The 27,845-nt window shown below is 37.0% G+C and overlaps 1 protein-coding gene across 5 annotated transcripts in view; it reads left to right on the plus strand.

The window, feature by feature from the left end:
• GRM8 (glutamate metabotropic receptor 8) overlaps positions 1–27,845 on the plus strand; it is a 322,893-nt gene that overhangs the window by 252,107 nt on the left and 42,941 nt on the right. For all 5 annotated transcript variants that reach the window (XM_039571147.1, XM_039571150.1, XM_039571146.1 and 2 more), the window contains 2 exons: positions 3,866–4,002; positions 25,720–26,655. In XM_039571147.1, coding sequence (XP_039427081.1) covers positions 3,866–4,002; positions 25,720–26,655 — 1,073 coding nt within the window. The remainder of the gene's footprint in view (positions 1–3,865; positions 4,003–25,719; positions 26,656–27,845) is intronic.

Genomic DNA, 27,845 nt, shown 5'->3' on the forward strand with positions numbered 1-27,845 from the left:
TATAGGAACATTTATCCTAAGCAAAAGTAACATTTTCCCTATGATGGTTTCCAATGAAAGTGGTTCCCAAATGAAGCTAGCCAAGTTCATTCTCTAATATAAATACCTATCCAAACACTATTTGTTGTGGTTTCCCAAAATATTTTTTAATCTAAGCTGGAGTTTATGTAGTTCTGGCTCACTACCTCAGGTCATTGTTGTATTCTGTGTTACTTTCTCTCCACAGTGTGTTAAATTTATCAGGCAGACCTCAATGATCAATAAGAGGAGGATTTAAACACTCTCTATCTTGAACTATGATGCAATTCCCTGCCATGGTAATGATACAGTGTATGTGGCAGTACCAGATATCAAGAATGTTCAGTTCAGTTGTCAGAAAAAGAGGCACTTGTATACTTCCATGGCATTTGTTAGAGTGCTGTATACTGAATCCAGGTTTGCCTCCACACATGCAATTAGTTGTTATGGTCAGCTACAGTGCTTCTCCAAGTGGTTTAATTATCTGATCGCTGTACAGTGTTAATCAGTTTTTTCACAGAATTATGCACTTTGATGGACTATCCAACACAGTATATTTTCTTAGAAAACCTTTTCAATTTGAGGACTGTCCATTCTCAGATGAACTCAGATCATTAACCATGGCATATTTTTCTTCAGATGAGATTAACGTTTTTTAAGAATACTAATTAACCCTTGGTGGTTTGTTTATAGCCTTGAGGCATCTAGTTTATCCTACACTTTCATTTTGGCCTTACACTTTGAAGGCTCTTGCTACCATCTTGCATTCATTGTTTGGGGAACCATTAGTATAATCCACAAGTTTTCTTCAAATGCCTTTAACCTTTCTTTCCTGGTTATGCAGCTAATAAACCATTGTTTATTAGCACAATCCAGTAATGAATACCTCCTAGCTAGAGTTCATTAAATGTTTCATTCCACAATGGAATATGTGAAATATATATATGTATTCCACAATGGAATATATATATATATATATATGTCTTAAGATATAAGACATGGATTAAAATAATAGTCTCCTTGTTAACAGAATATACAAGTTATGGCATCATTGAAAAAACACAACCAAATATACTTTACAGCCGGCACTGTGACTGTTACTGTACTTTCTATGGTCTTCTGTTTAACAAAGGGATAGTGGTTTTTCCCAGTGTTAGAGAGTAAATCTTCTGTGACTTATTCCAGCTTTTAGCAAGCCTGACTTTATTAACTTGACAAGGGTTGTTTGACTTTTGCCATATGAGAAAGATCTTGTTGGACTCAGTTGGAGACGCTGCTGAATTTAGCAAGTTGCTATGTCCCTATTGACTGTGGTGCACAGCATGAGATGATGTTTGCTCTAGCTGAGAACACAAAAAAGATGGTTCTGGTCTGGACTAGTCAGTCTCTTTGTACATGTGTTGTGGTTTAACCCCACCTGCAGCTGAGCCTCACACAGACTCGCTCCCTCCCCCACCAGCTGGACTGGGGAGAGACCTGGAAGGGTCAAAGTGAGAAAACAGATGGGTTGAGATAAAGACAGTTTAATAGGTGAAGCAAAAGCTGCACACACAAGCAAAGCAAAATAAGGACTTCATTCACCACATCCTATGGGCAGGCAGGTGTTCAGTCATCCCCAGGAAAGCAGGGCTCCATCACACATAAGAGTGACTTAATGCCATCTCTGCAAATGTCCCTTCTTCCTTCTTCTTCCCCAGTTTTATATGCTGAACATGATGTTATATGCTAGAGAATATCCCTTGGGTCAGTTGGGGTCAGCTGTCCTGGTTGTGTCCACAAGCCCCCATCTCCTTATGCACCCCCAGCCTCCCTAGTGGTGCAGTGGGATGAAAAGCAGAAAACAACTCAAATCTGTGTAAGTGCTCCTCAGCAAGAACTGAAACATCCCTGTGTTATCAACAGGTTTCAGCACAAATCCAAATCAGAGCCCCATATAACCTACTATGAAGAAAATTAACTTTATCCCAAGCAAAACCAGTACAAGATGATATTTCTAAAGCCAGCTATATATTATAGGCTCACACTCATATGGTGAGCATAATAATGTTTTAAGTTCTCATTGGTCTTAAGGGATACAAAGGACATTTCCTATTTGTTCATAAAAATGACAGTTTTTTCATGAGGTCTTCAAATGCTGCTGAGTGGAAAGATGAATTCTATTGTTACTCTAGAGTAATATTTTGAAGGTTACCTCCATAACTATATACCAAGAACAGCTGAGTATGTGTTTATTGGGTGGAAAAAATTTATTGCATCAATCTGCTATGTGAGTAGTGAAGAATAATTTCATTGCTTGAAAAGTTGTAGACTGGGATTTTTCTTGCCCTTCATTCTGTCAAAAGAACTGGGAGCAAAGCACGAAGAGCTTTCAAAATTTTTTTGTTGAGTCTTTTCTATCTTCATGGGGTCTTAAGTCTTTACCACACATAATTTTTGATACTCTTCTTCCATGGTTGCTCACGTCCAATTTTTGCAGCCAGAATTTTTCTGGCAGAACTCTGAAATTGGCACAGTATTTAATGTGCCACTTGTCACTCTCAAAATACTGTTTATTTCACTGGATATCAGTTTTATATGAAAGCTGTTATACAAAATGAGAACAAAATACTTTATGGGAGAGAGACAAACAGCCATACAAGAAGAATTTATGCTGAAATCCTAGAGTGTGTAGACTGTTTCCACTTCTACTAGCTTACTTCTGCTTGATAGGCATCCAGAATTTCAAGCTCTTTTTTTTTTTCCCCATTCTCTGGAAGCCACTCACAGTGGACTTAGTGCCTCTAGGTGATACACTAACATGTGTTACAGTGTAGGAATTTTCTATGAACTATTTTCTTGGATGTTTACATGGAGAAGCATGAAAACATCATGGGGGCATTTTGTGGTGGTTTGTGTTATTCCCCCAGTAAAGAAAAATTTCATCTCCAGACACTGAAATAGAACATTAGCATATGTGAATTTTTCTTCAATGGACCTCAGCTATAAATATGACTCACCTATATACAAAAATTTGGGAAAGGGGTGTAGTTTTGAAAAGTCTCTGTAGGAGTGCAGGTCCTTGATGTCACCTTGAGGGAATTCATAAAAATGTGTTCTAATTTGGCTGGTCTGGTTGCCAAGGTAGATGTGTAGTTTTCAATCTTTGAACATTTTGTTGATTGAAGTAAGAACAGAGTGTCGATTTATAACTTTTGACAGCTTCAGCAATGGCCTTTTCTGTCAGGCAGTGTCATGTATAGAGGAGAGTGCAACAAGCACAGCTGATGCCCTTAATTTATTTTGATAAAATACTTTTGCATAGGTGGTCAGTGCCAGAAACTTAGCATATTAACTGTGACACAATTTAAACATTTGCATTGCAAGGTCTTTTATGAGTATTGGTTCCTAAGTTGATGATATTAATAATATTTTTGTACTTAACAGGGAAATTTTTAATGTAGTTCATTACAAGATTGCTACTATTTTGCCTACTACCAAGTATACACATCCTAAAGTGAAATTATGTCTTTCTTAATTTTAAAAGTAATTTCTTCACTTCTGTTTTATCCTAGAATTTCCTAAAGTTCTATAATACACACACAAAACACCCCCAACCAAACAACCAAACAGCCAGAGAAAAAGACTGCAAAGGATTATATTTTAAAATTATTTTCATAGAATCATAGATAGGGTAGATTTTGTGATGATGATAATGGAATACATTTTGTCTTTGGGAGGTTTTTGAATTTATTATCATACTAGACTTGCACTATGAAGAACCTCTTCAATCTCTAATTAGTATTTTTTCTTTAATATATATTTTTTAATTGCTTTAAAGGTACTTACTGCTTTTAATATTTTTTTTCAGGGAGTGCTGGAACACCTGTTGTCTTCAATGAAAATGGAGATGCTCCTGGACGTTATGATATTTTTCAGTATCAAATCACCAACAAGAGTACAGAATACAAAGTAATTGGTCAGTGGAGTAATCAGCTTCATCTAAATGTAAGTACACTATTTCCCTCAGTATTCTCCTGCTGAAACTGGCTACCCATGGCTTGGATGGGCACACTGTTCACTGGGTAAAAAACTGGCTGGATGGCCAAGCAATCCAGAGATGACAGTGAATGGAGTCACATCCAGCTGGCAGCTGGTCACAAGTGGTGTTGCCCAGGGTTCAGTACTGGGGCCAGGCCTATTTAATGTCTTTATCAATGATCTTGGCAAGGTGATCAAGGGCACCCTCGGTCAGTTTGTAGATGTGACCCAAGCTGAGCAGGAGTGTGGATCTGCTGGAGAGTAGGAAAGTTCTGCAGAGGGCTTTGGACAGGCTGGATTGATTGCCAAGGGCAATTGCATGAGGTTCAACAAGTTGAAGTGATGAGTCCTGCACTTGGGTAGCAACAACCCCAGGCAGTGCTACAGGCTGGGGGCAAAGTGGCTGGAAAACTGCCCAGTGGAAAAGGTCCTGGGAATGTTGGTTGACACTCATATGATTAGGAGCCAGCACTTGCCCAGGTGGCCAAGGAGGTCTGTATCAGAAATAGTGAGGCCAGAAGGACCAGGGTAGTGATTGTCTCTCTGTATTTGGCACTGGAGAGGCTGCAGCTGATAGAATCATAGAATCTTTAAGGTTGGCATAAACCTCTAAAGTCAGTGAGTCCAACCATTAATCTGCCAGGACCACCACTAAATTATGTCCCTAAGGCCACCTCTACAAGTCTTTTAAATACCTTCAGAGGTGGAGATTCCATCACTTCCCTGGGCAGCCTATTCCATTGCTTGAGTGTCCTTTCAGTGGAAGAATTTTTTTCCTATTATACAATCTAAACCTGCCCTGGCACAACTTGAGACCATTTCCTCCTGTTCTATCACTTGTTACCTGTGAGAAAAGACCGACGTCTACCTGTCTACAATGTTCTTTCAGGTCGTTGTAGCGAGCGATAAGCTTCCCTTGAATACGACAAGATTTTGAAGTGCTGGGGCATGTCCAGAAAAGGGCAACGAAGCTGGTGAAGGGTCTGGAGCACAGTTCTTGTGAGGAGTGGCTGAGGGATCTGGGGTTGGTTATTCTGTTGGGTAGAAAAGGAGCCTCAGAGGAGAACTTATTGCTCTCTACAACCACCTGAAAGAAAGATGTGATGGGACAGGGGAAATTACCTGAAGTTGCACCAGGGGAGGTTTAGATCAGACAATAGGAAAAATTTCTTCACTAAAAGGGTGAACAAGCATTGGAGCAGGTTGCCCAGGGAAGTGGTCACCATCCCTGGGGGTATTTAAAAGATATGTAGATGCGGCCTTTAGGGACATGGTTTAATGGTAGACTTGGCCATGTTAGGCTAATGGCTAGACTCGGTGGTCTTAAATGTCTTTTCAAACTAAATGATTCTATGATTCTACCAATTTGATTATAATACTGATATTGGAGAATACTCATTTGAATATTAAATTAAACACTTAAAAAAGACTGATTATTTATTCTCTGTCAGTTGGCAAAATAAAGCTCTTCCTTTCTTGTGCCTTCTTTCTTCTTGTGCTATCTTCTCTGTTCTTGAGAAGTCAGTAAAAGATAACACAATTGCCCGAACCAAATTCTTTATATTTTCAAGTCAGATGGGTTGTGTAATTATCTGCTCCTTCAGATGATATTTTTGAATCATTTCATATCTGTTATTCCTCAGAGTGATTATTAAGTTAGGCAGGGAAATAATAATTCTTCCTTGAATAAAAGGTGTCAGACAAAATGATAGGGACGTGTAAATTGCCCAGGTATTCCAAACAATATAAGATGATGGAAATGTATTTAATAAAAGACAAGTTTGGATTCTAACCACTTCTGATTTAGTTAAAACATTGGGATGATGAACTACTGCAATAAATCTGTTCCTTGAATATAGAGGGAGACTTTAGTATTTTTCTATATGAATAACTAGGGTTTGTACTGTCCTTTATTACTTCGTAGCAGAAGGAATAAGAAGCCGCAATTTACCCATCCTTAGATGGTGTTTCTAATTTCTGTCTTAATGTTTTTTGCAAGTTTTGGGATAGTTAAGTTCCACCTGTGCATGGAATTATATTTGGGTGGAAAATCGCCATCCCAATTAAATTCAGAGGATCTGTTACATAATATTTATATGACAGATAGGCATCAGGCTTTAACTTGAGAAATTTTTTGGGTCCAAGGCACTTCTTTCTGGCAGAAGATGTCTTTATGCAAAGAGAGAAAAAGAAAAATTAAGATAATCTCTTTCCTTATTAGCTATACAGTATTTACAGGTCTTACTCGAGTTGTGTTAGCCATTTGGGTACCTCTGCAAATGTGAAATACCAATGTTGTTTTGCTAAAGGCTGATGAGAAGGACAACAGTGTGAATTGATGACTAGATCCACCAAAGGGAGCTTATGCAGTGAATTCAATCAAATCAGAAAAAGCAGGTTTCAAATATCTCTGGTTTTCCATGTGAGATGTTCCTAATGAAGAGTAACAAAGACAGTGTAGGAAAATATTTACAAATTATTCTCCTGTTCAGACTATTTTGCAATAATTATCTCAGTGCTATCCACAATAACATATATGATAGCTCCCCATTTTCAGCCACAGCTGTTAAACCACTTTAGCATATCCACCATTTAATATCTGTAACTACTTGTCAGGAACGGATTTAATTCTTCTGCCCAAATAGAAAAAAATCCTACCAACAGAAGATGTGTGTTGCAGATGGCGTGGCAGTGTTATTTCCCTTCACTAGCCTGATATCTGTCTGTTGAAAGGGATGAAAGGAAAAAACTGGTTAAACAATTTAAGATTAATATTGAACATTAATTTCTGGAAAACACTACAGTTAGACCCTTACCATAACTATTATGGAATACATTCCAGATTTGCATAATTGTTACATTTTTCTGCAAAGTTAGTGTTTATTAAATGAACTCAAAACTGATATACACATTTTGCACAAATGCTAGTACTAACATAGCAGTTGCATAGTAATATCTAAAAGCTACCTAAAACTTTGCTTCAATTTTAGTTCCATTCTGATCTGCCTTTTTTTATCTCCCCCTAAAGTGCTAAATTTTTCATTAAGCTGGTAGCTTTCAGTCCCATTATTTCTGCCTCATGTATATGTACTCAGGGGAACTCTGAAATATGATTGGATTGATAGCTACTCATATTACTGAAACCACACCATGGTAACCACATTGAGCACAAACCTAACAGGAAAGGATTTATCTAAAATGCCCCTCATTAACTCTCATTAGTTAAGGGTGTGTTAAGAGTGTTGTTTGTTTCTCTTTTTTCACCTCCATGAGCTCACGTGCTGGATCCAACTGGTTGTTCAAAGTCTCAGGCAAGCTCTGTCTAGTACGTGGAGCTGTGGAGGTGTGAATGGGCCGGCACAGTGCCCTGCAGGGGATGATGCTTCTGCTCCCAGCCTTGTGTTAGGGTCCTGCTCTCGCCCCACTGCCCCGTGCTCTGCTGCAGACCCCTGCTCACACGGACCAGGGTGCACGCAGGCACACAGGACTCAGTCCCCCTGTTTCTACATTCACTAAACTCTTGCCAGGTGTTGATGGCAGTTATGACAGATGATGGTCTGCTGTGGCAAAGCTGCTGCCTCCTCTCACTAGACAAAATATATTAAAACCAAGTAATCTTTTTGAATGATTGTCAATACTCCAGATCATCATATTGCAAATTAGGTAGTGCTTTTGATTGCCAATGAATCATAGGGAACACAGTGGATGTTTTCATTAGTTTCTGTGAAAACATCTATATTTATTGAAAGTGAAGCAGTATTAAGATGGCAGAGCAATTTTTACCCTGCTGCTCTTTAAAGGAGATGCTTTTAAAATATAATACTTTTTCCCTCTGTATCCCTTCTCTTACCGTTTCCTTTTAATGAAGACACATGTAACTATGATTTTTAGTGAATGTTTGTAAACTAGATATCCTCTATAGATACTTCTACACTGGTTTTTACAGATATTTCTTCCTCAAATTGTGTGATAACATGTTGTAGCTATGATGTATTTATGATTGTGTTCATCTATACAGCTGGTATTGTGCTTCAGAACATTTATAGTTTTTATTCATCCATTTATTTTCTGTGTCACAAAAATAAATCATGAAAGCATCAGGTTTTTAGTACAGTTCAACCCTTGGAACAATTAATGTATGACAAATTAGAACACATATTCCATCCAAATAACTTAATTTAAATGTTTCCCTTTTCTACTTCTCCTCATTCCCCCCCCTTTTCCATTTTCCTCTTCCTTTGCTAGTTTATATCAGGCTTTGACTGCAGGTCAGTTGTCTGGGCTGTGGCTTCACACCTGGTAGCCAGCCCTAGTCTGTCTCTGGTCACCACCCTCAGGATTCATGATTGCTCTCCTGATGTCTCTGGCTCCTCAAAATTTCACAGACTCTGCAAGGTCCGTGTGGTCAAGCTTCAGACTTGTTCCTTTCTTGTTGCAGTGCTGGTTTTTTTTCCCTTTGGGCAGAAAGTGCTGACTCTGGCTGCATAAAGACTCTGTATCATGCTCCCTGAGGTGCTCTTTCTCAGAAGGCTTCCCCAGCTGCAGAGACCCCTCTGATGCTGGTTTTTTCATGGAGACTTCAGGAACTTTAATGCTCTCCTTTAGGCTGACTGACCTTTTAGATTTCCTCTGAAGCAGCTATAGCTTCCAGATACAGGCACTTCATGACTACTGATCAGTCCTACTCTTGTTATTCTTACAAAACAAACACACGCACGACAATGTTGATACAGTAGAGAAGTTAAATTAAGAAACAATAATGATCTTCGAAATTTAAATTTTTCATGATTCTTGAGTTTGAATAAGGTATCTCAGTCTTTGACAGACACAAGAAAACTCTGAAAGCAAATATTTAGAAATGTCAAACAATAGTCTCAAAGAACCTGATCGTCTGATGATTCTGACCATGTAAATTTACACCTCTTTTAGTAAAGTCCTTTTACTCTCCAAGGCTTTCTAACTTTAAGTGATCTTAATGTACTGGAAACAACCAGACCTTTAAAACTTTTAGTGTCATTTTAAAGGAAAAAATAATTGCCTTAGAACTTCTGATTGTTGATGATACATTAACTGTCAGTGTTTTCTGTTGTTTACTTTCTTAATTTTCTTTTCTTCATCAGTGGAAAAGGATAACTTAATTTTCAGGGAAGTCTGATTGTTAAAATGCATTCTTCCAAAAAACATTCTGTTTTTTATAATGAATAAAAATCCAGGCAAAGGTAGCTGTTTCTGCAAAAGTTATGTTTTATTCATATTGCAACAGTATTTTGCATACCAGGTCACATGTAAAAGTTCTCTACAAATGTGTGGGTTTAGCAAATTTGAGCTCTCAACCATGTAATCTCTGTACAAGGAAAGTTGTCAGAAACAAGCTTGCTTTTCCTGGCGCTTATGATTTGAAATCAACTTCTTTTTATGATTAATAATGAATTCCCCCTTAGAAACTGTGTTCTGTACTGCATGTGTTGTTATAAGGGTTCGACTGAGATGTCAACTGGTGGCTTTTGTCAGTGGCAGTAGACGGAAATAGTCACAGTCCTAAAGTTTTAATAACAAGTTTCTGAGTTCCTTTCCTTAGAAACCCATTCAGTTTGTTCTGGTTCATTTCTGAACATCTTTTTTTTCTCCTCTTAAAAATGCTCTATTTTTAAAGCTAAATACCATTTGGAAAAAGAAAAGCTGAAATATTAAAGAATTTTAAAATCTAATATTTGACTTTTTGAAAAAGACCCATATTTTAAATACAGTTTGAAACATTCTCAGATTGCATTTCAAGCTTATATGTTGTTTTGGTCTACCAAAATTTGTGTTTAAAAATCCCAATATGAAAAAATTTGTAGATACAAATCCATATTTTTCCAAGTTAGTGATTTTGATTGATGAGTCTTCAGGCAGACACAATTATTGGTGATTTCAAAATCACATATTTAGCTGATGCAGTTAAAATGCTCGAGTGGGTATCCACTTATGTGATACTACTCCTTAAGAAATCCAAAGCATATAAAAACCCTGCTTGTTTCCTTGGAGCTGTTCAAGGCCAGGTTGAATGGGGTCTGAGCAACATGGTCTAGTGAAAGGTGTCCCTGCCCACAGGAGAGGGGTTGGAACCAGATGATCTTTCAGGTTGCTTCCAACACAGGCCTTTCTATGATTCTGTGTTTCAAGCAAAAACTGTGAATTTTAAAGACAGAATTCACTTGTATTTGTTTTGCTGTTTGGTTTGGGTTTTTTGTGTGTTTTGTCTTTGTTTTTGGGTTTTTTTCACCAGAGCACAAGAGGTCTGTTAAAAGAAAAGAGAGATTTTATAATAACAGATTTCTACCATTCTCTTAGAAATAATAAGATGCATAAGGTCTCAGAATTATAGAGTGTATGCACTGAGGATATAAATGACTCAGGGGCATCCATTTTTCCATAATGATCTTGATTTATTATGAAAACCATAAATTAAAATTACACTGATGTGATGAACTATCAGAGAGACAGCCATAACCATCATCAGCCTTAAGCACAGTGATTGGTGAACTAGTAAAAATTGGGAACCTCACACTGACAGTGAGCTTCCCTGCACGTAGCCAGATCACAAAGAGATTTGAATCAGTATTTGATTTCTTTTCTTTTTTAGGACTCATGTCTTGTATCTAATACTGAAGGAAGCCATCAACACTGAAATTAGTCAATTGTTTTTGGAAGTTACAGATTCAAAATGCATTAGTTCCCTTTCTTGTGACATGGTAAAAGAAAATGGCTCAAAAAACTTCTGATGTTTTCTGTAACTGCATTAAATAAGATTCAAGCTTTGCTGTAGGCCACGATATTTCATTAAAGAAGTCAGAAAACCTCTTTTTTTCCTGTGGTAGCTATTATATAATTGATAGATGTTTTTAAAATGCTGAACCTAAGGCCTGTCTGTAACAAAAGAACACAATACAGTGAAATACACAACAGAAGCACTTAGTGCTGTATATGATTATAAACAAAATATGACAGTCATATGGCCTGCAGGGTGTTCTTCTGCCTGCATGCAATAGGGCAGTAGAGTTCAAACTTTCACTCTACCCATGTTATCTGACTGAAAATTGTTGATGCTGGGTTAAAAGTAAAACCCAGTGAGACAAGCAAAAATGTTTTATGCTCTTCTATTCTTCTCAAAATTATACTGCTGTCTTCCTTTATTCTGTACAAGGCTGAAAATAGAAGAGACTATTATGGTTTTATACTAGTTAGATTTCACAAAGCTAGTCCTGATCATAGCACTGGCCAAGTAGTATGACTCAGGATTTGTTCTGCTCTACTGTTATTGTCTTAGTTCAGTATGAAAATTGTATCTGCTAAGGACCAGTGCTAGACTAAAGAGATAAGTCAACAGTAGGCTACAGCAGATGCAAAGTAGAGACAAGAAAAAAAATTCAAGAAATGTGGAATAAAATTGAGATTTTATGATTTTGAAAGGTGTGCCAGTTTGGACAAATTTGGAGGAAAAATATCCTCTGATAGAAGGCAGGTTACAACCAACCTTCCCCCACTAGCTTCAGGAAAAAAGAAATTTTCCCACTTCTGCCCTGGCAGCACGAGTGCGTGAATTGAAGGAGCGCAAGTCCCAGAAAGGAAGTTCTACCAAAAAGGAAGTAGCTCCAGTTGCCCGTAGCCAAACTGCTTGAAAAGCTTGCTCGGTTTTTTTTCCTCTCCCCCGTCTCAGGCTCAGTTTAAAGGCACAGAAAGGCACAAAATTAATTTCTGGGCATAGAGCAGCGATAGGGGATACACATGATAAAGTCACCCCAAGACAAAAGGTTATAGATTGTACTCATATAAAAAGCTTTGTAATGGAGAGGAAATAGGCTGAATATAGATGTTAAAAAAGTATTAAATGATTTTAAGTGCCCATAGTAGACAGACGCTATTTCAGACATGACGGAAAATCAAAACAGAATCTGGATTCAAGAGCCAATGACCTTAGAAGAATACAAGAAGAATGACAATTTGTCTTCCTTCTGAAATTTTTTACTTTTTTGGTCTGAATAGTCTTTTTCCCCCCTCAACGAGATAGACTTCTTGACTGATTCTCTAGGGAAAAGCAAACAAATAAAAAAGAAAATGGATAAAAGATAGCTGCTGAGAAAATATCCTGAAATTTGATAACCATTTTTTCTTCATTAGAATGATAGCAAATTGCCAGTGAAACAGTCTCTGCTTGAGAGTTAGGATGAATAGTGATTTTTTTCTCACCTTGTCAGGGTGAGGGAAAGTCAGGTTTCTCAAAAGAACCATGGAGTTGCAGTTGTATGTTTGGCTGTGAATTTGTCACAGGATTCTTGAATGGGTGGTAGATACTTTATAGCTTTTTGTGTTAATCCTTTGTAAAAGTGCTATGATTAGAATGAATTGTTCTTTGAATAGCCATAGCTAACAGGACCAGGAGTATTCCTGTTTTTTCAATAAACCGGAAAGGAATGACAAGCATAGCACTTGTGTTTTAAAATACTCTTTTCTATTTCACAGTAAAAAAATGTGCACTGATAGAACAATACAAATTCAGGAACTTTTATATGCATTTCCAGAGAATTCTGCCTTCATATATGGGACCTCACAGCAGGGTTAGCTGCTCCCCTGGTACAAACTAATGTGAGTTTTAGCACAGACAAACAGATACTAGGCATAGCAGTTGGTTTCAGCAAGTCTGCAGTGAATTGTTTCATGAAGAGCCAGTCTGAAAGGTAGCATGCTTCTTCCCCAGCCTCTTCCATCTTTCTCTTTGCCTCCCACCCTGAAATTTATATATGTCTTGTAAGTTGAAAATGGAACTTTGAACCTTGAAGCAATTTGTTTAAAAGTCCTTAAAAGCAAAAAACTGTAGATTAAATGATTAAATTCCTTTAATTATTGTTCATTTGTGTTACATAATGGAAGTCTACCACTAAATTAAAAATCATTAAATGGAAAAAAAAGAGGTCTTCAAAGGCTATTATATGATGAAAGAGAATAACCAGCAGTTAACAGAACATTACTGTATGATTATTTTTTTCTGTTTGCTTTGCTGCAATTCTCTTCATCTTGAACTAGTATTATTTTAATTACTTTAGCATAGTCATCTAATATTTATCCAGGACTTTTCATCCTGATAAATCCCCAAACACTTTATTTTTTTAAATTATTTAAAGATAGGGAATTAATTATTTCCCAAATACCCAAAATGGTATCACTAGTCTTAGTGGTGATGTAAATACATCTTAAGGCAGGGAATGAAGAATGCATAGTTAATTTAATTGTAACTTCAGCTTGCAATAAGCAGATTTAGTGTTGAATATGTCAATAAAATATGCTTGAAATGACTGGGTCAGAGAAGGAGGACCCTTCTCTGTGTTCTTTCTGATAACTGCAAGAATTGAAGTGAACCCCCCTGTTATGGAAAACTTAGGCATAAAGCTAAGCAATAGCTTTGGAATGGTTAACTGATTTGCATCACCAGAGGCCATTGTAGCAAGGAACTCCTGGACTTGTGATGTAATTCATCTGTTCTCTTCCTCAATGCTGTGAGCTCCTTAGCAGAACTGTGACTTCACTTGGTAAAGTAAAGTAGCTGGAGACAGTCCAGCTGCAAGCAATTATAATGATCAGCAATCTAGAAGTGTGCCTTTAGGGAAAGATTGAGCAAACTAGGGTTGTTTAGTCTGAAGAAAACTGCACAGAGGGGGGTTATGTTAATCTCTTCCAATACAGAAAGGATTATTCAGGAAAAGAACAAACTGTTAGGCATGGTTAATTTGGCTATTAGGAGTAGTAGTGGATTTGAATTACAGCGAGAGATATCTAATGCAGACATGCTGGAAGATTCTAAGGATGAGGATAATTAAGTACTGGGCTGCCCTGGGAGGCTGGACAATCTCCAGCACTCTGGGCTGGTTGGAGCAGGTGAGCTGTAAAGATTGATTTGCATAAGTGCTTTAGAGATGGTGCCGTGACTTCTAAAGTTTTCTGGCTTTCATTTGTTTGGTGGGTTTGATCTGCTGATAATCCCTCAAAGGCAACGTCCTGTATCCCTTGAGCAAATGCTGGAAGGCACACAAGCAACTGGCTCCTATACTCGAAGTTTTGTGAGTGAATACAAGACTGTCTATGTCTTAAGCAAGAGCCCTAGAAGAAAGCTATGAAAGATTTATTGAGTTGGAAACATGGTTACTTATTTAGGATATTCTTTTGCTTCAGGTTGTGCATCACTTTAGTGGGTAAGGACAACTTTTCTAGCAATCCTTGGAGAGTTTTCCATTCACATATAGGACTCCAATTTGGACTTCTTTTTTTACATGCTAGGTGCTTAATAATTCCCAAATTGATTTAAGTTCCCTCATATGGAAAACAGTTTATTAATGCAGCAGTGGTGATTTCTTTTACTAAGACCTTCTTTCCCTAACACTTAGAGAAGCATTTTCCCATAAACAAAAGCAATTTACCCTACAATATTTAAATTGCATCATTAATTATACAAGACATAGGAAAAGTAGGATCACTACCATTTCTTATTTATTCTTGTAAATATTTTTTTCCTAAATAGGTATTCTGTGAAATTGCAAAAGACTGCCTAAAGAATTTAGTTGTCATGAGAGTACATTGATATTTTTCTATTTATCTGGCCTAGTTATAATCTTTTTATTTCTTCTCAAAATATTTAGTACCTGAAATCTGCCTTTGCATTACAGAAGACAGCTAAAGGGATCTCAAGAGACTCTCTAGCCCTTGGATAGAGTGAACATCTTCTACACTTATGTTGTTCCAAGGGTGAAGACTTTGCAGCTTCTGAAGGCATTATCTTTCATTTTTTAGCTACTCTTATCTCTCTGAAGCGTTTATAAATACCTAATTTTACTCCTTATTGCTATAATTTAAGCCTATATCTTATCTTATTTAGTGTACATTGAATCCTTTTCATGTATTTGAAGACTTTTGTTTTACCTCCTAGGCTATGTTATTTCTTCAGGCTATACAACAGGAGTTTGTTCAATTTAGTCACATAGATCATGTTTTCTAAACATGCTTCTGATCTTTGCTGATTTCCTCTGGACTCCCCATCTGATTCTCCTTCAAAGGGAAACACAACGATCTAACCTTCAGAAAATGTTCTGACTGCAGTCTCACTAGTGCAGAGTACAGGAGAAACATAATTTCATGTAGCCATGAGTAGAGAGCAGAGGGGAAGGATTATTGTATCTATCTGCATTTATCTGGCATTTTCCCCTTTTGCAACAGTATGACACTGGTTCAATATATCACAACCTACTAGAGCCCCGAGATCTCTTTTTCTTTTGAAGAGCTGCTACCTCTGTCCTTCCTGACCCATAATGTACTGCTAGTTGTCCCTGTTAAACTGCATGCTTCATTTTTTCAGATTCTGCAGTATCATTTGAAATATGAATTCTGACCTTCAGCATAGCTTCAGCCTTTTCCAGTGTTACTGCCCAAATCTGATCATTGTATACTCTATTTTATCATCCAAACTGAATGAATGGTTATTACAAATATTGAATAACAGCAGACTAACAACAGACCTTTCCAAGCCACACCCTGTGCCATCCCTTCCCTTCTGAGAGTAAATCAACTACAAATTTTATCTTTCTGTGGCTTTCTGATATAATTTGCACCTAGCCCTTAGGGGCTAAATCTGTTTCACTAGGTTGCTTATGACTGAGAGTGTAATTTGAGATGGTGTCAAAAATCTTTCTAATGTTAAGATAAATGACACCTGGCTGCTTGTCTCTCATCCACATTGCCTGTTACCCTCTCACTGAAGGAAATGTGACAGCTCATTGATGAGAGATCCCTTTTGGGTGTTGTCTTGTTTCTTTTCTCTGTGTTTTTGAAATGTGTTTGTTTATTTCTTTCAGGATTTTTATTGGAATCCAAGTCAAAATGAATGATTGATAATTCCCTGGCTTCTTCAGTCCCTCCCTTTTCAGAATGTAAGCACAAGGTTTCCCATTTGCAAATTCTCCATTCTTCCCCATAAAGTCTCAAGAGCTTTCTATCTACTCAATTCTTTAAATATTATAAAATAAATCCCAATATGTTCAGTCCATATGAAACCCCACTTCCTCTCATTTTGAACATCTTCACCTTTATTTCTTTAGTAAGAAGTATTTTTGGCTTTGGTTTGGTTTTTTTCCCCCTGACTAAATGCACTGTAGCACTTCTCAAGCTTAAACTTCTTCCTCGAGCTTGTTTTTGTTCCTGCCAGATCACTAGGTCTCTCTGCAGAATTTTCAATTTAATTATTGACTCTTCATTCTAAGCAACAGCACAGACTTGGCAGTGAGCGCTCTTCCCCTGCTGCTGGAAATCTCAGTATAAAATACAGTCTGTTTTCTGCCTGTTCTGAATTCAGACTTTCACACATTTTGTGTATGTGGTTTTTCTACCTGTCTGGAACTGTGTTTAAAGGGCCAATGTGTTTTCTTTTGTTTATGTAGTGCTGAAAATTCAAAATCATTAGCATGAAAAGATCTGACTCTTTGTGAAGAGGAGCTGGTAAATAAGATATGTGCCATTATAGTGGGAAACCATCTTAAAGTAGTGTCCTGGTGTTTAGGATTTTGAAGTGTTTCAGGGTAGAATGTACTACACATATTAACAGCTTTTTTTCCCTAAAAACAGGTTGAAAAATGTGTCCGGAACAGTTTAGTTATAGTGCCTCTTTTTTTTGTGACAAGTAAATAAATTTGATCCCTGCAATTCCAGCCAATTTTGTCTATTCCTCTGTCAGAGTCAATGAAGGTTGCTGAGGTGAGGGCAACTTTTCCCAAAATTTCAAGTGCTTCACTTTGCTGAACCATTGTTTAGAAGCTAAGATGCACAGGATATTTCAGCTCTGTTTTATGCTTCTCTTTGAGAGGTCACTGATGAAGCCAATGCCTTTGTGCTGACCATCTTGGAGTTGCTTTTGCTTGGATGGAAAGCTCAGGAAATAGATGCAAAATTGCCCCGCTTTCTTCTTTCAGTTCCCTTGTTAAAAATGTTTTTTGGCAAAATTTCCTCAAAGAGCCCCTGTTTGGAGGTGTACTATGGCTGCTGACTATCATGCTGATCTGTGTTCCTTATTAGTTTTAGGATGTTCTGTTCTATATTCTGCCAATATTCTGCTCTCCTTTATCGTATAGTTTGACTGTGAATTCTTTGGGATTGAGACCACATTTTTTTTCTTGTAGATTTGTATAGCCCTTAGTGCAACTGACATCTTGGTCTGTGAGCAGTGTGGGAATAAAAAGAATATATTATCTGTGTGTCGGTATTAATTTGTAGGAAGGGTTGTGCAGGATGGAATTTGGAAGCATTCATTTTTCAGTTTCATGCATACAGCACCTTTTTCTCTGATAAAGAAATAGGAAATAGATGAAGCCATTTAAAAATAATGGGGTACGATTAAAACTAAAACAAGCCTATCAGCATTTTTTTTTTCATATTGAACTGGGGCTTTTGTGATTGGCTAATTTCTAGTTTTAAAACAATTAAAGATAAAAATTGTGACAGGTCACCCTCTTAAGAAATAATAACTTGTTAGCATAACTGTACTAAAGTTACTGGGCTGAACTAAATCAGCTAAAGGTCCAGCCCAGTACCTTTTTTTTTACAGACCATCATGAAGGAGTTTGGGGACAACAGCTCTTGTTTTGTTAAACTCATCTTTAACCAATACAATAAATAAAAACATGCCATGGTGAATATTTTTCATGAAACACTGAGATTTATGAAATTATATAGTTTTAAAATTTAAAAAAAAATCTATGTTAAATTCCTTTAAAATCAAATGGCAACTATGCTCAACCCCTTGTGTTCCTTCTGTCTACTATGAGCTGTGAAGTGAGGGAGAATCTGAGGGCCATTGGAATTGAAAGGCACCTGACACAGATTGGAGGGAAATACAGTAGCTATGGAGCACTGGGCTTGGGGCAAGCCAGCTCTAACTTCAGTAACTGTGGCTAAAAGAAATGGATTTTGGAGGGAGCAAGGGTTATGGGTATTAAAAATTTCATCAAGAAATGCAACTAAGCTAATAAACTAGTCATGGTCCTTGGGCAGAACTGAGGAGATTCTCCAGGCACAAGCAAAGTGATATTAAACAACTCTTTGCCAGAACTATGCTCCTTTTCTTTTCTCAAAGCACTAAATTCTTTAAGGTATGCTTGCAGGCTATTTCTGCATGATCAACTGCAGGAAGAAAAAAAGTACTTCAAGCATTATTATTCGGTACTAGAGCTGATCAAAACTAGTCAGTTGACAAAAAAGTGTGATGGTGGAAGGTTTCCTCTCAAAACCCCATTTATTTCAAAATCTGCCAAGTTTTTGGGGGTTTTGTTTGTTTGTTTGTTTTTAATTTGAGTGCTTGTGGAGATAGAATCACAGAGTCATCTAGGTTGGAAAGGGCCTTTGAGATCATGAAGTCCAACGTATGACATAACACCACCTTGTCAACTAGACCATGGCATTTAGTGCCACATCCAGTCTTTTCTTAAACACTTGTCTACTTATATAGGCAAAGAATTGACACAGTCTGCTTTTGATAGCATATAATGAATTCAATCCCTGTGTGTACATCATGAGTTTTATTTGTAAATGCTCATAAAATTCTCTTCAAGTGCATGTCAGGGACATGTAAGGGCCTCTAGGTAAGGATATGTGATTGAGATTGTCTATGTGAAGGTGGTCTGTGTAAAGAATAATTTTGGAAACCTGATTTTCAGTCTGATACATTGATACTAGTTATATGTTTTCAAAATATAGAAAGTAGACCACTGAAAGCGCTTTCAAAAAATCTGGTCTGCCAATGCCATCTAGAATAGGATATTTCTGTGGTGGTGTATTTTGGTTTGCTTGGATTCTTTGATTTGGTTGAGGGTGACTTTTTGTCTCTTTTGTAAATCAAGAGGCTATCTTCAGAAGCTTGAAAATTAATTGTGATTCATGCTTTCAGTAAAGAAAAAAAAAAAGTATATATTGAAAAGAAGTGCCTACTAGATTTTTGTAAAATTCCATTTGGTGGTTACCCAGTGTAGTAACAGTAGCTGTTTACCTGATGACCTGCTAATCATTCCACTTTGTGCTGTCTACTCCCCAAGGCATTTGTGAATAAAATGATGTTTTCCAGGCATTCCAACCACATTAATGTTTGTTTTCTGGCAAATTGAAGAAGGTATTACACTGCAGCTCCTCCTGCCTTTGTACCAAGTATCTGCTAGGGCCAGCAATTCTGTACCCCATGAGATGAAATCAAATAATGGGAGGAGAAAAGTAAAAGTAAAAAAAAAATTAAAACTAAAAAGAAAAAAAGTAAGATAGATCCCAAGCCATATAAAGGCTAGCATTTTAAGACTGTATAGCACTAATAAACACTCTCTGTATATTGTGATACAGTGGTATGATTATTCCCTGGTTTAGGTTACCATAGTGTGTTCCTCTACATAAGTACTCAGCAGTCATGCATTATATGGCTTAATTAGTAGGGTTGGTTTCTTTGAAGCAAAATTATAGTATCAGCCCACTAAATAACATACTTGCATTAATAAAGCAAGGCAAGTATTTAAACTTTTCTTCTATGAACATAAGAAACTTTATATTTTTTTATAGTGTTCTTTTCAATTTTTATGTATTGCCTTAGAGCATCCTTCCCTATAATTATTTTTCCCTAGCTGAGAATGACTTGTTAATATGTTTGGAACAATAAAAGTACATTCTCTTTATTTTAGTAATTCCAGAGATTGGTGATATTGCAGTTCTGAAAACTGGAGAAGACAAGAAAAATTTTGACATGATTAGAAAGCACTGACACATTATGAAATTTCCAGTATTAATTCTTTAAAACTATATTGCTCAGTTTTAAAAGTTGTTTTAGTCAGACTTTCTAAATTGCAAGTAATTATTGGGCAAAAAAACCTTATAGACCTGAGAGATGGATATCAGTTATATCCCTACTTGAACTTTTTACCCATATTTGAAGAGAAAGTGCCTCCACTCCTCCTGTCTGCATGACAGCTTGTCTCCATGACTGAAAAGTTGAGATTCAAAAAGGTTAAAAAATTTGCCCAGGGTCACAGAGTCAGACTGTATCAGAGCCATATAGGCTAAGTCCTAGGTTAGAGACCAAAGCTTCACCACTAATAATATCTTCCTTCCTTCCTTCCTTCCTTGGTTCTAAGATTTGAAAGAAAAATAAAAATTCTTGCAAGTGATAATATAGCATAATCAGAAACATTTAAATATTACCCAAGCAATGCACTCTGAAAAACTCTCTGAAGGTTGTCCAGGTGTCTTTCTTTGTATTGTTCATGGGTTGCTGAATTAAGTAAGTTATACATTTCTCCATGAAAATTAAGACTGGGAAACAGAGTGGTTTTGTACACATAAATTGGACACATAATTCAGAAATTATATTTTACCTATTAACAGCATTTTCGATCAGTCTCCTCCAGTTGCTGAGGGCATTGCTAAAGGAATGAATTGCCTGATGATTGGAAGAATGTGGGTAACAAGAACGTGAATGTGCTGTTCTTACTGTATCATGTCAACCTTGTATTCTTTTAGTCAAGTTCTCACATCATTAATTTTTTAGCTCTATTATTAAATATTATAGGGAATTGTGTTTGTAATGTCCATGAAGAACAGAGGTGTTTATTTGGTTTTGATATGAAATGGCATTTTGTCTGCATTGTAATGGTTTAGTGAACTGTGAATCTTAATTCACATTGAACAAATCTTAACACATTAAAGCAAATTGCAGCTCAATCAGGCAGATATCTCATGTAGAGATGATTTTTATGTCCATTGAAAGAGCAATGAAGCCATTCACTTTTTGTATCGTGATGCATTTCATAGAAAATGAATACATGTCTTACAGAGATGCTGTCAAAGTATTTCTGATATTTTCACTCTGGTAAGAATTGGACTAGTAGGAAATGGAACCACATCTTAGGGAAATGTGAGGCATTTCATTATAGCACATCCATCTATCAGACACTTTAAAATTCAGAGAAGCTACTCAAATAAAATTGAAATAATGTTTAAACCATTACTAATAATAGATCCAGAGCTAGGCTACCCCAGTCCAGCTGATCTAGATGATGTCAGATACATTTAGCAACAAACTCTGCCTTATAATATATCATACTGTAGTGAACCGCATCTAGAAGATGTCACATGAAAATGAGGTGACAAAAAATGTCTTCTTGAAACCATGTTTACCCAAGGCTACTTAACAATCTGAGACCTGCTCAGCCTTGTCTGGGTCTGAGCAGTATAAAGTGTGCTGCAGACCCAGACATTTTAATCAGTAAGAGCTGAAGAGATGCAGAACTTAATCATTTTTCAATGTCAAAAAGCACCTTCTTTTCTGTGTTTCTTTTGTCTGACTTTGGCCTTTTTGTTGGTTTCTTTCCCCCATAAGACTCTTTAGAAATGTGTGCCTAAAGATCCCCTGAAGTTAGTTTTGTAACATTTGAACTTCTAGATCACTTTAGGGCAAGTTTTCCGACATATTTATATTGTGAAAACTGCAGATGGAAGCATAGTGGGATTTTCAAAAGCAGTTAAACAGACAAGGCACTTAACTCTCATTTAAATTAATTAGCTGTATTGAGCAAGTTCCCCTTGGCACTTTTGAAAGTTTCACTGCTAAGTGTTTATGTCTACATTAAAAATTATGTTCTTCAGAAGAGGCTGAGCATCCAGAAACTCCCTTTAAAGCTTGACTATTACAGGTTTTCAGTAGTTCTGAAAATTATAATTGTCCCTTGTTCTATGTTCCCAAATTATCCTCCTTTGTTTTCTTGTTTCTTAACAGTTTCTGCTGTCATTTATTGTATAAAGTTAATCTCAGAGAACTGGGATCAATAGTACTAGCTCATAAAGAGAGAAAAGCAATGACATGTGTGAATCTTCTGTACAAGTTCAAGAAACTGAAATCTTTCATACATACCATCAATGAAAGAACTGATAGAGCTTTAAGACGATTGTTGTAATTATGTTTTGTACTGCATTTACTTATTACTTTGATAGTACGCAAAATAATAGCTCAAAAATACATTACAGGCAAAGACTGCTGCAGGTTGTGGACAGCTGGGAGTGAACCAGATGACCAGAATTAGCATGGCTTTTCAGTTATTAACTGCTGCATATACAGAAACCCTTAACAGACATGTTCAAGTGTAATAAAAGCCCAGTGCTCACTCTGAGGTATAGTTTCCCCTGCCTTGTCCTCTGCCTCTACTACAGGATTGTCTAAGCAGCAATCTGAGGATATACACACATCAGCGTTCTGGTTTCAACCAAGAGTCAGCTTGTAAAATGAATCTACTAATTATTCCCACTTAGCACACTCATTCATTGTGGAGTGGGTCTTGGGCTATGTGAACCGGGATGCTTTTGGCTGAAATGAAAACAGAATATGCCTTCCAGAAGGCCAGCAATCTTCATTAATCATTACCACTGTTCAGCCCACTGATGTTAAAATTAGGTCAATACAACCTTCTTCTGCAGACTAATTCAAATACAGACCAATGTGAACATCAAGTCCTCAGAATTAACAGCTTTGCTCTGCCGATTGGTTCTTACTGTGGCACATTGCTTGTTAATGTAGCTATAAACTGAGTTGTCGATGGTTGTGCTCATGGGAGAATCCCATCTTTCCACTAACTTCCAGAATTAACATCCTACAATGCCAGAATCTTCTCAGATGTACAAGTATCTTGAAGTGATTTTCAATTTTCAAACACTGGCCAATGTTTCTTGACTATATATCCTCTTTCTTCTTAAATAGAAAATGAAATATAAAACTAATGAGCAAGAACTCATAATATTTTTTAAAAGCTTTCTGATAAATCTAGGTCACCATAAATACGGGGGGTTTTTTTGTGCCTAGAAAATTAATCCAGACAATCCAGGTTTTAAAACATAGGATTTATACCTTGTAAAATCCACCTGCCCCAGCCATTCATTCTGGTTATTTTCTACATTGATTTAGAATTTTTTATGCTTTAAGAGTCTATCCCTGTTTGAATTTTTCTATCACTAACCAGTCAATAGTGCTTATATTCATAATTAACTTATTAGGAAAAAAAAATTCTTTATCCTGTGAGTTTCTCAAGATTCATAATTTTATATAACTTCATATGCTGGAAATTATATCTTTTGCAGTTTGTATCAGATGTACCAGAGTGAAAAATATAATATGAATCTTTACTAGTTAACTTCAGAAGTAGGACTGTGTTATTAGTTGTTGCCAATGTGATGCATAACCTCAGGCACTTTAATGTTTTGCCAACCAGGAAGCGATTTTAAGCATGTTTTTAGTCAATTAAAATAGTGTCAAGACAAAAGCATGTGAAATCATAAATAGCTGTAAAATAAAAGGATTTTCTTATTATTTTTTTTTAGTAAGGTAGAAGCTCTAAAAGACAAAAGGGAATTCCCTGTACTTACCTAAGCCATCGATTCACAATACAGTAAATGTGACCTTAGGATGCTTAATGCCAGATAAGAAGCACTGTAGCCTCATGGTATTAAATACTGATCTGTTGTAAACTCACCTTGCTAGTTCAAATGTGTTTGAAAATTGGACACCTAAGCTTTATCCTGTCAGGCTTTCTGCTGGATGAGATATTGCCTGTCCATGCCATTCTAAGTTTTTGCTGGATAAGGTGTTGTCTACTCTCCTTGTGATTCTGTATCGTGTGCTATAATCTAGCCAATATGTGGTACTGTTCTTTCTGAGTCATCCCAAACTTATCCACAGATCTGGATTAATGACCATGGTATTGTAGTATGTGACTAAATCACAAGTTTTGTATTTATTCTTCTAGCAACAATATGAAGGAGAATTGTCTTTCCTATCATGCTGATTTCATCATAGCCTGTTTTCTCTCACGTCTAGTAGATGAAACAATAGGCGTTTCAAAATGTGAGCTTTGAGGATTTCAGTGATTAAAACCAGGAGATTGGAACAGGGGTGAAGTTTTTCTTAGTGTGTCAAGTGCTCTGCTGTAGCTCTATCAAAGCTGTTTCATACAAAACTGGGTTATTCTTGTGTTTTTTTGGAAACTAATTGCTTAAATTATTTTCTTTTCCATAGGCACCAGATGATGTATTCCGCATAGTCATCACAATTTTTGCTATAAAACCTGGTTGACTTCTGGGGATTCAGGATCCCCTCCCACTGAAGTCCTAGAGTGATTGTGAGGGCTCACAGAGCTGGTTATATGAGCAACTCTTGTTTCCTTGTTGCTGTGTGGTCCCTTGCTTGCCCCTTGGAGTGGAGAGCAACATCAAAGTCCTACACCAGAGGGGCACAGAAGAGATGAGGAGCTGGGCTGCATTTTCTTGCTTTATTCACCCTGTGCAGTACTGTAACTGGTGCTCTGGCTCTCTGGGGAAGGCAAATAAGGCCAGCAATGCTACCTTGTGATTTCCTCTCAAATCTGTTGAAAATTTGCTGAAAAAAATAAACTTTAGAGGCCAAAATTATCCCTTTTTATAAGCTGTCCTCATTCTGTCCTCCTCCAGAAGGAACTGAAAACATTCCTGGCACCTGAAGTTTTGTTACTGCTGTTTCACTTATAAATAAAGACTCCAGATGAAACAAAAGTGCTAAGTACTTAATAGGCAAGAACAAGGAAAGTCCTTTGTCCTTGAGCGCTCACCACCTCACAAAGGAATGAAAGGTGGGGCCAGGAGAAACAAGGAGTGGTTCTGGTGCCTACAAGTGGCTTTGTCCCGCCCACAGCTCTGGTTAACTCACAGTGACCTCTGCAGAACGCAGCTTTACTAAGGGTGGGCTAAGGACAGCTGGCACCAAACTGAGTGATAATTTTAAGCAGGAAATTCTTTAAATCCAAGAGTTTCCTATTCAGATTTTATTTGCAGGGCATGCAGGAAGAATAGATAGGTGGATGAAGAAAAGGATATTTTGTTAATGTGGTAATGTGGAGAAAGCTGGGATTTCTAAAACAAGATTATATTGTTCTGGGCTACAAAAGGATCCCTGGACTTTTTATATCAGGAGAAATAAAGCAATAGTCATTACATCTTTTTCCATTATTACTCAGAAAGCAGTATATACTTATTTTAATCTTCTAGAAATGTAAACAAAACACTTTTGAACATTTCAAGTCTTTGAAGGTGGAAAAGTATAAAATACCCACATTCTTGGAAGGGGTGGCATCACAGATCTTTCTTTTCTGGCACTCTTTGTTCTGCCAGAGGTGATGCATGGAGATTTTAATCTGTTTCTTTATCAGAAATTCCTCTGAAGCTCACTCGGAAAATAGACTTATTTTGTAATTAAATGTTTGAGAACTGCAGATATTTATATTTGCATGTGATTAACTTTTTAAAGCACTGCATATGGGGCTTTTTTGCTTTTAAACTAGCCTGGAGTTAATAAATATCTTTACAGATGTCAATTTGGTCAGCAGTAAAGAGGTAAATAGAAACTAATGATACTCATCAAGCCTGTGGCATGAATGATTTATTGGACACAATCATTTAACACTTTTTTAAAGTCAGTGCAAGGGAAAGAAACACGTTTCTTATTATGGTAAACTGTATTTGTGCTGTCAGCATGTAGTGATTTATGACAAACCTGTGGCCAGGATTAGGATAGTATAAATGAAGGAAAATAGAAGTCTCATTAATTTTTTATACCCACAGGTAGAAGACATGCAGTGGGCTAACAGAGAACGCACACATCCTGCATCTGTCTGCAGCCTGCCCTGTAAAGCTGGGGAAAGAAAGAAAACCGTGAAGGGAGTGCCTTGCTGCTGGCACTGTGAGCGCTGTGAGGGGTACCATTACCAGGTGGATGAATTCAACTGTGAACTGTGTCCCATTAATAAAAGACCAAATGCCAACCGTACGGATTGCCAGCTTATCCCTATAATCAAACTGGAGTGGCATTCTCCTTGGGCCATCGTGCCTGTCTTCATAGCTATTCTCGGTATAATTGCCACCACCTTTGTGATTGTGACATTTGTCCGGTACAATGACACACCGATCGTCAGGGCCTCTGGGCGGGAGCTCAGTTATGTGCTCCTGACTGGCATTTTTCTCTGTTACTCCATTACTTTTTTAATGATTGCAGCTCCTGATACAGTGGTCTGCTCCTTTCGAAGGATCTTTTTAGGACTTGGCATGTGTTTCAGCTATGCTGCGCTGCTTACCAAAACAAACAGAATTCACAGAATATTTGAACAAGGTAAAAAATCTGTCACAGCTCCCAAATTTATTAGTCCAGCTTCTCAGCTGGTGATCACGTTCAGCCTCATATCCTTGCAGCTTATTGGAGTCTTCATCTGGTTTGCTATCGATCCACCACATACCATCGTAGACTATGGAGAGCAGAGGACACTTGAACCAGAAAATGCCAGAGGAGTTCTCAAATGTGACATTTCAGATCTTTCTCTCATTTGTTCCCTTGGATATAGTATTCTCTTGATGGTCACATGCACTGTTTATGCTATTAAAACAAGAGGGGTTCCAGAGACCTTCAACGAAGCAAAACCCATTGGATTTACTATGTACACAACCTGCATAATTTGGTTAGCTTTCATTCCAATCTTTTTTGGTACGGCCCAATCAGCAGAGAAGGTAAGTGATGATATGTTTACATATCAAGACACTGCTCTTTTTCTATTTTCATCTCTCAATAATTACAGCACTAAAATGTTTTCACTCTTACAAATGAGTAATTCTGAATGATAATGGAAAACAAACTGTCAGAATTCACAGACAGTAAGATATATGTTTCAAAAGGTAGGTTTCCTATATATCAACACAAGAAGCTGATTGTGATTGTTGTGTGACGGGCATAAAAATGTTGACAATTTCTCAATATAACCTTAAATGACTGTTTCTTCTAATGTTTGTTATTGCCCTTCAGTGATGCTGTGGCCTGTTACATGAAGCACTATCAATCTTTGTTATCATCCACAGATCTGATAGAACTGGTTGCATTCCACAAATCTAAGATCAACTTACATTTGTCAAAAATAATGAAGAAAAATGCTGGGGCAGAATGAAAAGAATTACTTTTGTCTCTGGTTGACACACAAAAGTTTAAAAAAAATTTAAAAGAACCAAAAATAGAATAGGAAGAATGAATGGTAAATGAAGTGTGTGTCAAATCAGATAAGACATAATTCACTAATTATTACATCAGTGCAAAAAGAAAACACTTTCCTGATATTTTAATAAGAAATTAAATGATTCGTACTTGGATGCAAAACATGTCAGACACGTAACTCTCCTCTCAGTTTTAATGGGAAGGCAGAGGTAAATGTCGACTGTGTGAGTTTTTTATTGAGCTGACAGAGGTGAAAATGACAAGCAGGGAAAAGCAATAATAAGAGCATCAGTCTTCAAAATGGCAAATATTTGATATATGGAAAATCTTAAAAATAAGAAATTAAAGTCAACAGTCTTTTACATAAATTCTTGTCTTTCCTTCTAGCAAGTGTTTTTTATAATGTTTTCAAATACACATTTTAATTTAATTGGAAAAGTCGGCATGTGTTCAGTTATAATTGTGCAAAGATTTGACATGTCTCTAGATTAGAGGGCACCCTTGCCTGTGGAATTAAACAACAGTTTTATATACCTTGATAAAACACTTTCTATTTCAAACAGAAGAATTGTATGGGGGAGACAGTGTGGCAGAAAAAACCATTTTCCTCACTAAAAATTGAAGCAGGCTTACTAAATTGGATCAGACTTATTTTCACGACTTTTTGGATTAAGTCAAGGGAAGTGAGTACCAAGGTAACAGCTTATCACAGATA

Source organism: Corvus cornix, chromosome 1A, assembly GCF_000738735.6.
Source record: "Corvus cornix cornix isolate S_Up_H32 chromosome 1A, ASM73873v5, whole genome shotgun sequence".
Taxonomy (NCBI): Eukaryota; Metazoa; Chordata; class Aves; order Passeriformes; family Corvidae; genus Corvus; species Corvus cornix.